The 13,634-nt window shown below is 40.3% G+C and overlaps 1 protein-coding gene across 2 annotated transcripts in view; it reads left to right on the plus strand.

Annotated features, from left to right (window-relative positions):
* RORA (RAR related orphan receptor A) overlaps positions 1 to 13,634 on the plus strand; it is a 353,631-nt gene that overhangs the window by 229,261 nt on the left and 110,736 nt on the right. For both annotated transcript variants that reach the window (XM_033070470.1, XM_033070473.1), the window contains exon 2: positions 12,253 to 12,282. In XM_033070470.1, coding sequence (XP_032926361.1) covers positions 12,253 to 12,282 — 30 coding nt within the window. The remainder of the gene's footprint in view (positions 1 to 12,252; positions 12,283 to 13,634) is intronic.

Genomic DNA, 13,634 nt, shown 5'->3' on the forward strand with positions numbered 1-13,634 from the left:
GGCACTGAAAGTGCAAGGTGAGTGAAACTTAGCAATTTTTACTACTTCTGTTGTGCCATAGTATTAAATAACTGTTAAAAAAGAGCAACAAGTACAGCATTCACAAGTAGCTAAGAGGGAATTAGAAATTTGTCAAACTCCTGTCAAGAAATGTAGTTCACATCAGGAGCAACCAGTTTATTAATTTTGCTGGAGTTGACAGACTTTTCTCCAGAGTGTTCTCCACTTTCCTGAAATAAGTTTAGTGATTTAAACTCAACTCTCCTGGGATGTTGGCTCTGAAGGAGTCTGAAATGTTGAAGTGCTACTTGAGCTATATTCAAGTCTCGAATTTTGCAAGAGCTTCTAGCACAAATCCTTCTCTCTCCCTGTTTTCCCCTCATTCTTCGCAGCTGTTGAAGACATAATAGAATCCTACTTCTTTTCCTCAGGAGAGCAAAGCAATGAGACATTGATACTTGACCTCAGTATTAAAAAATGGAGAAAGTTACTGTGATAGGAGACAGCCTCAGAAGAATACTGAAAGGCAAATGTGCAAGCCCTTTGCAGATTAAATTTTCCATTGGGACTGATAAAATAGCGTGTGAGGAATCAATTTTTCTCGATCAAAAATATTATTTTATAAATACTTGGCAGAAAAGCAGAGCAAAGAAAATATTATCCTTATTAAAAATATTGATGGCCATTCAAATAACCTTAAAATAATCTGGTTATAGTAGGAACCTGATACCCAAAGTTGGCTTCATTTGATGCACAATGGGCCAATTTTATGCAAGATGTGAAATGGATGAAAGCCATTGGGGTGTAAAAAGGAATTTAGCCAGCCTAATGCAGTGTTTGATTTTTAAAGGGGTTGCAGGGAGGAATAACCACCAAATGAGACAGCTGTAATTTTAAATCCTGTAGAAATCCACAAATCAACACTGAATCCTCTGTTGTCAGTGTGGGATTATCTATTTTACTCCATAGGATGATTTGAAGAACAATCAGTAAACATTTATTTTCTTTGTATTCATTGTCAGATCTTAGCACATAAGTAATACTGTGACCTTAGCACACTATTACAGGAGCTACTTCTAAAACAGAGGCCGAAATTTAATTTCTAAAATATATGTTGGTTGCAGTATGAGACGGACATTAAAATTCTGGTCCTCAGACACATTAGATTGGTTTTTTTGTGGTATCTTAGTCATCTTGATGAAGTCATGAACTGATTGTAAAAGATGTGAGAAAATTCTTGCTTGGGGTGTTTTTAAATTAAGATTGCTGCTACAAGCCAGGCAGCCCAGTTTATAAGTACATGACTTGTAGTTATGTAACTACTTAGCTTGTGTTTCTTTGTCTGTAAACTGCAGGTAGGGTTTCATTTTTGAGGCTGTGTAGGCACTAACTTGATGATGGGAAGTACTACAAAAAAGCCAACCCAGTAACACCAAGGAAAACACCCATGGTAGAGTTGCCTGCTTTTTAGTGGGGGATGAATCTTAGTATTTTGGGATTTGCCTGAGTGTCATTGTTAGGGCTTTTTTTGTTTATCTCATTTTACTTTTTCTTTCACTGAATTCCTCACATCTTTGCAATATGACTATCTACCTACAGTCAGTTGCAAGAGTGACTTGGTAAAGTGCAATTGCCCAGGTTGATTATCGGTCAGAGAAGGAATTGACCAAAACCAAAAAAAATTCTGGTAGCTTGCAAGCATCTCACCTTGTGTGATATTCTTGCTTGTTCTCAAAAGTTAACCTGGACTTTATTGTAGCTATATTTGGATCAGAGATGTCCCAGAGCGACTTGGATGTCAGAGCAAATGGGGTTGATAAATCACTTGATGGTGTCCTTCACCCGTGCCGTTCCCTCCAGCTTGGCAGAGGAGCCCTCTCACTGTTGTATCGGGGGGATTGTGCTGGTCAAAATGCCATCTCGCAGGTAAACACACAGCAAGCATATAAATTGTGAGTTCCAATTCCTTCCTAACTTTCCTGCATCCTTTTTCATCCCAATTTTTTAACATGGCCAGTCTCTCTCCACTGCCATCAGTGTTGTACGTTTGAAGTGCCCATGGATCTGTTTTCATTAAAATGATCATCATCACAGAGCTCACCAAGCAGTATTTGTGGTAGAACAGTAGGAACTGCTAAAAGTTATTGGCCGGTGGTACAGTGTCCTGGTTTGAAAAAGGACAGGTGTGCTAGGGAAGAGCAGGGCCTTCCTTTGAAATGGAGCTAATAAATCCTTCCCTCTGAATTAGTATAATTTTGGAATTAAGGGGCTCTCAGGCAAAGATATGGGAGTAACAGCAACCAGGGCAGGAACACACAGCATCTCTTGGCTGTGGAACACAGCAGCAGTTCTTTGGTTCTTTGGCTGTGGATCCCTTTGGCTGTGCATCCCTTTGGCTCTGGGTCTTTTTGCCTGTGGGTCCCTTTGCCCGTGGATGGATCCCTTTGCCTGTGGATGGATCCCTTTGCCTGTGGATGGATCCCTTTCCCTGTGGATCCCTTTCCCTGTGGATGGGTCCCTTTCCCTGTGGGTCCCTTTGGCTGTGGATGGATCCCTTTGGCTGTGGATGGATCCCTGTCCCTGTGGGTCCCTTTCCCTGTGGATCCCTTTCCCTGTGGATGGATCCCTTTCCCTGTGGATCCCTTTGCCTGTGGATGGATCCCTTTCCCTGTGGATCCCTTTGCCTGTGGATGGATCCCTTTCCCTGTGGGTCCCTGTCCCTGTGGATGGATCCCTGTCCCTGTGGATGGATCCCTTTCCCTGTGGATGGATCCCTTTCCCTGTGGATGGATCCCTGTCCCTGTGGGTCCCTTTCCCTGTGGGTCCCTTTCCCTGTAGGTCCCTGTCCCTGTGGATGGATCCCTTTCCCTGTGGATGGATCCCTTTCCCTGTGGGTCCCTTTCCCTGTGGATGGATCCCTGTCCCTGTGGGTCCCTTTCCCTGTGGGTCCCTTTCCCCCCGGAGCAGTTCCCGTCCCAGGGCAGTGATGCCCGCGGCTCCCGGGGCAGGGGCAGATGCGGGGATCCCTCGCGGTGCCGCAGGGCTGGGGGTGATGGGGCTGTCCCGGCTGGGAAAGGGAAGAGCAGAGGCTCTGCTCACGGGTCCTGGAGGCAGTGTGGGGCCCGGGGCTCCAACAGGATCCTGGAGATGGCAGCTGGAGCAGGAGAGCTTCAGTGCTGGGAGGGGAGCAGGCTCCGACAGCAGAAGAGGCAGCTCCCGGCGTTGGGATGGCGGGGAGAGCTTTTCCAGCAGCTTCCTCCTCCCAGAGCCAGAACCAGCGAGTGCCAGCAGCTGCTCCCCACCCTCCTTTACCTGCCCCTGAACTCGAGGGGTTCCCTCCCTTCTCCCCCACCGCCTCCCTGCGACAGAAAACCTGGAAAAAAAAGAAACAGGGAGTGTCCCCCTCCCCCTGTCACTAGCCATCAGTGCTTCTCAGCATGGCAATGGGAAAAAATTCCGCAGACAGAGAGGGGAGGGAAATCCAACCCCCAACACACAGAAAAAAACTTGGTAGCAAGGTGTTCTTCTCAATGGCGTTGGCAACTTTGTGATACAAATAATATTTGTCCATTATCTTCACTTTGTGGCAGTTAAAACTCTGAAGCTGAGAATTTGATTTTACATGAGTTAAGAACATCCTTAACATTTGTTTCCGTGAGGACTTCCATTTGCCAGAAATTGCCTGCCATACACCAAACACCACTGGCTTCAAGGGAAAGAAACAAATAGCATTTTTGTTTGGCCACACAAAAGTATTGCTCTGCTTTGAATACGTGAATAAACTGTAGGTGGTTCTTTCTTTTCACTGATGAGTGTACAAATTTAATATCTCACAGAAGTGTTTGTTAAAAGAATTGTTACCTATAGTTTTTAATTAGGCATATTTTGCTTATTTTTAAGAACTCATCTTGAACACTTTTTTTTAATGGCTATTCCTGAGAACCAAGCAATTAAGACTGATGTTTGAACTGGTAATGAGTTTTTTGAACTTTTGAACTGACAGCAGTCTTGATGATCTCTTTGTTTAAAGAGAAGAAAACCTATTCGACTGAGATCCAAAGGAGAGAACACACTTGGATGTAACTCACCAGGTCACCTTGCACTGTGTCTACTGACCGACTGCTTTCTATGCCAGCACTGGCAGTTTTAGGATCGTATCCTACTTATGGACGACTCATGAACAGGTTTTCTTCTGGTCAAACATTTCTTTGGTTGTCTATAAGGGTCAATGAGAACATAGAAGATGAATGGATGCATCAAAACCAACAGATTTTATTGGAAGATATGATAGGGTAAATAAGAAAAAAATGAACAATTTTATCCAGAAACGTGTTCTAAACAGAAACGCATTTTTTTTCTTGCCTGATGTAAGAATGTCCATGAGATAATTTGAAATCATAATGCAATGTGTTGAGCTTTGCAATGTTCTCTAATAATGAATGAATATTGCACTAATTGTAAGTAAAAAGGACTGCAGCCATTTGATTTTGTTACATTTTGGTTTTGTTTGCATTCTGAAAGACCTTTGGCAGTCTGTGTGAAGATGTTCACATGGCACTTCTAGGTACCAAAGGCACAGAACTGGGGCATTGAGGCTTCCTTTATCTCCCATCTAGAGGGGCTGCCTCGAAGTGAGGGTTGGCAGAATCAGGACTGCTGTAACCTTGTGGTTGTTATCTCAGCAGGTATCTCAGGTCCTGGGCCTCTCTCTGAGAATTTCAGTTCTGCTGTAAGGACAGTTTGATTTCATGCACGGTTGGCCTTAGGTAGCATACAGGAAGACATCCCCCACCCTCTCTTTTATTTGTAGTTTGACAATTTTCTGGATTTTATGGAAATACCCTGAACTCTTGGAGGCCAGGCTCATGCTTTTGAATGTGAGGTTGTCAGTAGTCTTGAACAAAACAGCCTGAAAGGCTTTGTTAAGAGCAATGTTTAAGTGAAATGCTGCTCTGAAATTACTTGAAAAGTGTCCTTGGATGAGATGTCTGATAGAGGAGGTCTGGGAGAGCAGACAGGTAAAAGGTAATTTTATGCTTCACAGTGGAGGAGAAAAGCCCATCCCTGCCTGTGCAGGTGTGCACGGTGGGGACTCCAGCACACACATGAACACACACATGTGCTGCTGCTTGGCTCCTCCTAACAGCAGCAAGCAGGGAGTGTGCAGAAATGGTGCTGCCTGTGTCATGCTGGCACCTGCTGGGAAGTTTTCATTGGCCAAGCTCACACTAAGATAGGACTGCAGACAATGGATTGAGTGGCCAGTGGTGAGGATTGGCTTTGAGGGACATGGCTCAGGGATAAAACTGGCACTAATAGGCCATGGGTGGACTCGGTGATCTTGGTGGTCTTTTCCAACCTAAATCATTAGATGATTGATTCCCCTCCAGAGACAGCACATATTGCAGAGCTTCTTACCCATATATCTAATGTGAGTTAAACAAATTGTTCCTTTTAATGTGCTGATAGGACAGAGCCTTCAGCTGAAGGGGACTCTGTTCTTTGACTGTCAGAGGAAGGAAATAGTATTGTGCCTACAGTGGTGTCTGCCATGCTCTTGCCAAGGCTCTCTGTCACTGATAAACTCTGTGAAATGGCATTGCAGCAAGGCTCAAGCAAAGATACAATACTCAGAAAGTCTGTGACTGTTTTTAGGAAATGTTGGATTTCCTTACACCTGTTTGTCCCAAGGACTGGAGGAGCTTGCTTGGATTTGGACACTTTGTACGTTGGCCTGGATTCTGTCCATGTAACTTCACTGTGCTGCAAGGCTGTTTTGAAATCCTTGTGATTCACTCAGTCAGTTGTGTAACAAGTAGTCATTAAAACAAAGCTGATCTGTGGTTTTCCTATAAATATTCCTGCTGGAAAGTCTTACATACAGTTCTGAACTATCTTTGGCTTTTAATGTGTGGAATATAGTATAAATGTAGGATGACTATTTCATCTACTCTCTGATGACATTTGTCATGTAAGAACATTATGGCTAATTAATGCAGATTTTTTTTTTCCTAATGTAAGACAAGGTTTATTTGTGAGGACGAAAATACATTAAGGCTCAGAGGGACTCTCAGTGAGGTTGTGCAAGAAGGAAGAAATGGTTAAAGTTCATCATCTTTACAATTAGGAGCAGTTTTGTATCTGGAAATCAGTTTGGAGTCTGTTAAGAATTCTTTATTTGGGAAAAGTCTAGAAAGAGCAGGGAATTCTTTTAACTGTCAGTTGTACAGGTGACAACTCAGGACAGTGGTGCTTTCCCTCTTATGAATACTCTAACTTTGAAAGAAGTCATATGTATTCACGTTTTCATGGGTACTACTCTCACTTTAAAGGTGGGGAAGGCTGTCAGCTGCTGAAAAATGAAATCATAAAATGCCTAGATGAGGTAGGAAGTCACTTGCAGAAGAAGTAGGAAGCCAGTCTGAATTCCAAGGCCTAAAAAGTCATCTCAGTAAAATAATGACGATTTACCTCAGTAAAATAATGACAAACATTTTTTAAAACATCCTTGGGTTTCTTAATCTCTTTATTTCAAATACTTTGTATCTGTATTTGAATAAAAAGTAAAAAATTGTGTTCTGGAAAATTTTCTGCATCTAATTCAGATGTAACCATATGATTCAAGCAGTAATACTAAAGCAACCCTTAAAAATATAGCTGTGAATAATTTGTTGATAGAACTTAGGTACAAGGAACAGCTAGGAATCTTAGGATAGAAAGGTTGGAGGTTTTTCAGCACTGAAGCACTTAGGTCGACATTGATTCCTATGACTTTGTTATATACCTATGGACTTGAGAATGTGATTGATCTAGACTTGTTGAAAAAACCTAAAACCTTGTTTTGCATGGTAAGATCTTTCATTTTCAATAAAAGATGTGAAAAAGTCTGGGAAAATCTGGAATGTTTTAAAACTTATGTCATCATATTTTAAGTTGAAGGTTTTTTTTTCTAAGAGACATTTGGGTTTGGTTTTATTTTGGAGGGGTGGTGTCATAATCTTGGAAAGCTTCCTTGTTTGTTCATGACTAGTGGCTCTTGTCCTTGATCCATGCTACCCTAGAATCTAATTTTAATTTTTTCGTGAGTGAACTGTAAGCAGTGGAGTCTAGTTTTGAAACAAAATAGTGAAATTACTTGGAGTACTTTCAGTAGTGCGTGGTGATCATCTTTAACAGTTCTTCTGTCCTAGACAAGGACATTGTTTTGCTACATGATTTTCTTTCAGTAAATTCACTGAAGTTGTGTTTGCAATATTTGTATATGTGTTATTTCACTTTGGTCAGCATAAACAATAGCCCCCAAGGATCACAACATTCCTTCAAGCCAGAGCTCCATACAGACTTAAACAGAAACCACTATTAAAGTTTGTGAGAGAATGAACTCCTTTCTGAGTACACCTAAATCTATTTTCCTGCCTTGGTAGGTTTTTTGCAAGTGTCTGGGTGTTACATATAATCTTCTGCTATAATTGCCAGCTTTGTGTGGTGACAGTAAAGAAGAATTGGAGTGACAGGATGAAACACAGTGGGATCCAAGCTTGTAATGTTTTCTTTCTGATTTTACACAATATGTCAGGCAGGAGGCTTAGAGTTTAAAATTTTATGGTTTGGGGTTTTTTTCCCACAGGATTTCCAATCTGTCCTAAAATACCTAAGTTCCAAAACATGCTAGGGACATAATGCTGGCTTGAGGGGAAGGTAGGAGAAAGTGAGGAAAAAAAAAAAGAAACATGTATTGATACACACACCCACATGAGCAAAGCATCTTATACACAGAGCATTTACAGAATGTGCTGTCAGGAGAGCAATGTTAATCACCTGGTTTGGACACAAAAAGCAGAGCAAAGGGAAACAGTGGTGCTTAACAGAAGTCCTGGAGATGAGTTGTGTGCTCTGCCGGTGATGCCTGTGTTTATCCACACAGACTTCTGAAGCAGAGTTTTCTTGGAGGTTTAAGAAAATTGCACTTAAGAATATTCTACTTTGATATTTTGCAGAGTAATGTATTCTGCCAGACAAAGGCCTTTTTACTTATCTTTCTGTACATCAAAGTGTGCTTTCCCCTTGAAATATGAGAAGCTGACAACTGTACAACTGCAGCAGGGATCTGGGTTCACAGAGTAAGCAGTGTTTCATTATGCTGCTTTATTTGGATGGGCGACTGTGAGAAATAGCTTATGATGTATAAAATATCTGAGTCTCTTTTTGTACTTTAAGACGTTATCTCTATTTGAAGTTGGCTAGTGAAGGTCAGTCAGGCTAACCGCTTGCAAAAGAATATCCTGTCTGTGTTGGTAGATACTCTTTCCAAAGTTCATTGCATCCAGCAAGCTAATTTTGTAAATACCACCCATCATGGCAAATTACATACTGTTAGTGGAAGGGGGAAAGGGAATGGTGTTATTCTTTTCATTAAAAAGATAGATAGTTGTTGTAAAGAGCATTGCATAGCCATGATGAAAAGCCCAAGAAGTTAATTTGTTTAAGATTTGGTGTTGATCAGGAATGTCAAATTGCACTGCGGAAATGATACATTCTATGATAACTGTAATACTGAAACTTTCACTCACTGATAACCATGGCAGTGATATACTGTGGTATTTTCATGACATTTCCTTTGCTTTATTTTGAAGTCTAGTTGGTTAAGTCAGGAAGTCTTTCTGTATTAGCAACACTGAAGTTACAGTGATGTTTCTTCCTCTCTTTATGTTTTTTATGTTTGTTGTTCAGTGGGAAAGGAATGCTGGCAGTTAGAGGAGTGCTAATACTGGCAAGTAGTCACTTCTCCAGCCTATCACATTTTTAAATGAAACCTATTTAAAAATGGGATTTTTATATTAAGTAACATTTTTAAAGGAATAGGTTCTTTGTGCTCTACTTATTAAAAATAAATCTTTGTCTTTCAGTGGTGTGTTGGGTTTAGTTTTTATTCTAGGGTTTTATACTCATAGCTATATAAACTGATGGTCCTACCCCAGAAATATTTACAAACAAGCAATCCTTGGTAGTTGTGCCTGATCCTGTGAAGAAAATTACTGATGTGTGTTGGACTTGCAGAATTAGTTTCTCAAGAGCCCCTGTTGATTTTAAGAGAGCTGGTGTGCTGACTGCACAGGAAAGGCATTCACAAGTGGGATACAGCACTGGCCCAGAGAGAGCCAGAGATCTTGTAACTCCCCCTTTTTACATTAAGTGGTTTTCAGACTGATTTTTTTTCCACAATACACTCATTTCTAGATTATTATTACCTAGCTTGAATGTTCTGAATGGCAGTCATTGACTTCCTTCAATGCAAGGAAATCTGATTACCGTGTTGCATTTTCAATGTTTATATTTATATCACTAGTTAAAATGTAGCTAATTTAAGTAACTTTTTGGATATGCTGGTACCTTTTTTGCTCAATTTTTCTATTTGCTTAGAGTTGCCTTTGTGAAAAGGAAGGCTACTTAAAACTTCATAATTTATTTTATGTCTGGGAAGATTACTGATTAATTTAAAGCTAATCCTGTTGAACTCACTGGGAACATTTATCCTTGTTCCACCAGATTGCAGCTACTTTAAAACCACTGCTCAAAGCAAAATACTTTGTTTTCAATGCAACTACCAGTGGAATAACGAAGAAGATGCAAAAATATCTACCTCTGAGCTGTTGCTTTAAAAGGTTATCTAAAAATATCTGCATAAACCAGCTAAAAGATTTTACCAGATTATAATCGGTAATTATTATGGAAACATCTGATTTGGAAAAACCCATTACATATCTCACATTAAAAAAAAAAAAAAAAATTTTTTAAAAAGTAGAAAATATATAAGCACTAATATTTCCATCAGTGCAGTGTTTCTTGTATCAGGGAAAGTGGCTCCTCAGTCAGCGAATATAGCTAAGTCTGTTTTGTGCTGTGGCAAATCCCATTGTGAAGAGGCTGTGAGTAATAAGAAGTGACAGCATAAGCACTTTCTGTTCAAAGTGATTTTACAGAAAGCATTATTTGCTGAGAAAAGTACACATATGGCTCCCATAATGCTGAAAGAGCAATGCTGTATCCATTTATTAGCACTAGTGTTGGGAGAGGAAGTTTTGCAAATGGTGTTCAGATTTAAGACCATTTCCTCTGCATTTCCATTCCATAAAACATCCTTAAAATTGTAGGAATCAGACAGACAGGGAAGGGCAAGGCAAGAGTGTCTTCCAAGGGGATGTTTGGACAGTTTGAGGATGCTGTCAGGAGCTGTACCTGCTGCTAAGGGGTCACTCCAGAAGTCAAACAGCAGTAAAAATTCTTTCTTGGTGCAAGAGCCCATGGGCCAAGAGCAGCTGCAATTTCCAGTTCAATGGGTGAGGCAGATCTTTGGAAAAACCTAGAGAGAGGGGTTTGCACTCATACCAAAAACTACATTAATACCATTGGTACATTTGGATGTAGGTGTTTCAGATCTCTCTGCTCCTTCTTGCTCAGGCGCTCTTCTTGCCCTAAGCTTGTTCCTATAACAATGCTCACCTCCTTGTCACACCCTCCTGTCCTGTACCCTGCTCTGAGCCAGCCAATAATGGAATTAAAACCCAAGTAGTTTTGCTCTTGCAAATTATGAATTTAAAGGATGAATTTTCCCCCTGTAGTAGATACTTAAATCTAAAGGGGTTTATTTTTGTTATGCTTGGGGGATTGTTTGGGGTTTTTTGTTGGTTTTTATCGCTTACCTTGGCTCTGCAGTTTGTGGCTATAACCCTGATTCCTTGCATGAGGCATGTGCACATTTGGCATGGGCATTTCAATTTAACTTAATATGCATACATAATCAAGGTCTAGTATTCTGATTTCTGTAAATTGCTTACCAGTGTCTCATATTCACAAAACTGCCCAAAAGAAATGCTCAGAACTTCACTTCCCAAGGCCTAAAGCCTCTTAACTTTTCAGGGAAAACAAAGGTCCCACTGCTAACACCTGTTAGTGCTTGATAGTTCAAAAACAAAATGCCAATAGCAACAGAAGTGTGATTTTTTAAAAAGTCCTCATGAAAATTATGTAAAATTTGATAGCTCAATATTTGGGATTGGCATTAGGGTTTTATGTATCTATCAAAAACACAAATAATTTGAAAACTGTTTGCTTTGGGAGTTAACTCTGTATTTGCAAATCAAGTGTCTTCATTTTTCTGAGTTATTGTAATTTACTGCCTCTCTTAGACGCTCTGCAGCCAAAAAACCTGAAATAAAAGTCTGTTTCTTTCCATAGTAATTTGTTTTGGAAGAGATGGTTGAAGGAGTTGTAGGGTAGCAAAGGAGATTCAGATCTCTTTCATGAATATTAATCCCAATTCCAAAATTTCATTACAGGCCTCGATCACAAAAGAAATGCTTCAAATACTTGTACTGCTTCCAGTAACCTCTTTCTCATCATCTCATAAAATTACCCCCAAGGAGAGTGAAGCTTAAATACTGATGGATCTGAGTATGTCACCAGTTATCTACTAAAGTGGAGACAATATTGTTTGTATTCAAGCATGAATTCCAATGACATTTAACAGAGTTAATTTTATCTTTATTTGATATTACAAATTTTGCCTCATTCTGTTCACTCTGTTGCTTTCTTTGAAATGCCTCTCAAATTTTACTGGCACTGGACCATCGTTGGTGATTGCTGCCACATGCCTGTCTAGCATGAAAACATCTTTATTACTTCAGACAGTCTATCTTTAATGGCTTGGAGATATTTGCATCTGGCTTGGAATTATGGCAAGCCATAGTCATATTGAGAGAGCTGTTTGTTTGGTTTTAATGAGCATAAGCTACAGCTTGCCATCAAGGAACTGCTTGAACTTAATAACACAGCAAATGACTTGTGCTGCTCAAATCCGTTCTGTCTGGGTGGTTTAATGGGCACTGGTTAACAGGAGTGTGGGAAAAATTTAGCCATGGAAAATAAAGGGGGCTTCCATAGCATTACTGCTATCTTCTTTTTGTATCAGCTCCAGTTTTAAACCAGCAGAGTGGAGATAGGCATTGCAGCAACAAAGTTGAAGCAATGCATGTTGAAACATTTACTGGGGAGGTATAAGGAGAGAAGATACCATTAAAATCTTCACACAGAGGGGAGATCCTTCCACCTTTAACGTACAAATCATGGCAATTTTCATTCCTCTTTTGGAGTGACTGCTGTGTGTCTGATAAAATATATTAATGATGAATTATATGTCAAAAGAATTTGCTCAGTGGTTGCTTTGCTAACACTGGTGTCGTTTCTTCCCTACAGGTATTTCTGTAACAAAGAAGACTCATACATGTAAGTAATATCTTTTGATTTGGCATTCTCTCACAAATGGAATTTCTGCTAGGCTGTACTGTGGTGCTCAGACTAATTGGTGTTAGTCTGGCCTGAGAAAGCTCAGTTTTAAAAATTCTGTTGTTTTTTCTGCCTTAGGGGTTTCAGTCCTTGCTCAAGGTGTTGTTGGATATATAATGTGTATGTGTACATGTGGTACTTGTGTACCTGTTAAGTCAGAGGGAAGAAAAAGAAAGTTGTGAGGAAAGATAGAATTCTGTACTATATCTACTATATCTACCTTACAGCTGGCTGATAATTAACATATCCAGAAAATACAGGTGAGGAGAACGGTTATTTTTATGTCTGTTATATATGCAGTATGATTCAAGTCAAAATAATTGACTTGTACATATTCTGTCCCTTCCTATGCACTGACCTATAGGATAAATCATTCTCTGCTTATGCTTAAGGAATTCAATGAAAGAGTGGAGGTTCTTGTTTTGCTCTCAGCCATCTAAGCAGGCAGCCCCCATAAGTGGTTACCTTGGAAATGGCTGTGGATGTGTGCATTTACTTACATAGAAATTTATTCCAAATCCTCATCAAAGACAAGGGGATCAACTGTTATCTACCTTGCAGGGAGATTGAAGCACAATTGTGAGAAAATACTGAGATTTGTAGCTGAAGGAGTATGTTGAGATTCTTCAGATACTGTAGAGGTTTGGAAATCTGGTAGTGCAAGAATTGTGCTTGCCTGGATCTGAAGCAGGAGTAGACTGAAGCTGAGGCTATTACTCTCATGAAAACTCTCTTACAAAACAGGTGCAAGGCTGCTCAAAATTTACAAATATATATGCATTTTATGCATTTTGAAGTATTTTCACCACAGGTACTAGGGTGTCATAAAATGTCTTGCATGGCTTTCATTTTTATTTCATTCCTGGTTTTGTAATACTCGTGGAGTGAAAAATCTGACTTGAGATGGTGAATTCTCACTGTGTAGAGCTAAAAAGAGGATTTGAGAATTTCAAATGAGAAGCTGATTTTTGTGAATTTCAAAACAAATTTCAAATGTCTCAAACTTTTAGAGCATGATGGTCCTCCTTTGCTTAGGTGGGCTTGCTGCTTAATGCATTCAGAGGGCCAGACCCTCTTTGGCTGAATGATGGTTTTGTTGAACTTAATGAGAGCTACAGGCAGGCAGCTGAGGGCAGAATTTGACCCTGGTGTTTTTGGTGAATATTTGAGCTCATGCTGACTGGGATTGAAGCACAGAACAGTGAAGTTCCATATGTGTACAGGCCAAGCAGTGCCCAGCTTTGTCACAGCCTTGCCCACGGGGCCAGCCCTGGCATGGGGCAGCCCCTCTC

This window comes from Catharus ustulatus, chromosome 12 (genome assembly GCF_009819885.2).
Source record: "Catharus ustulatus isolate bCatUst1 chromosome 12, bCatUst1.pri.v2, whole genome shotgun sequence".
In the NCBI taxonomy this organism is placed as follows: Eukaryota; Metazoa; Chordata; class Aves; order Passeriformes; family Turdidae; genus Catharus; species Catharus ustulatus.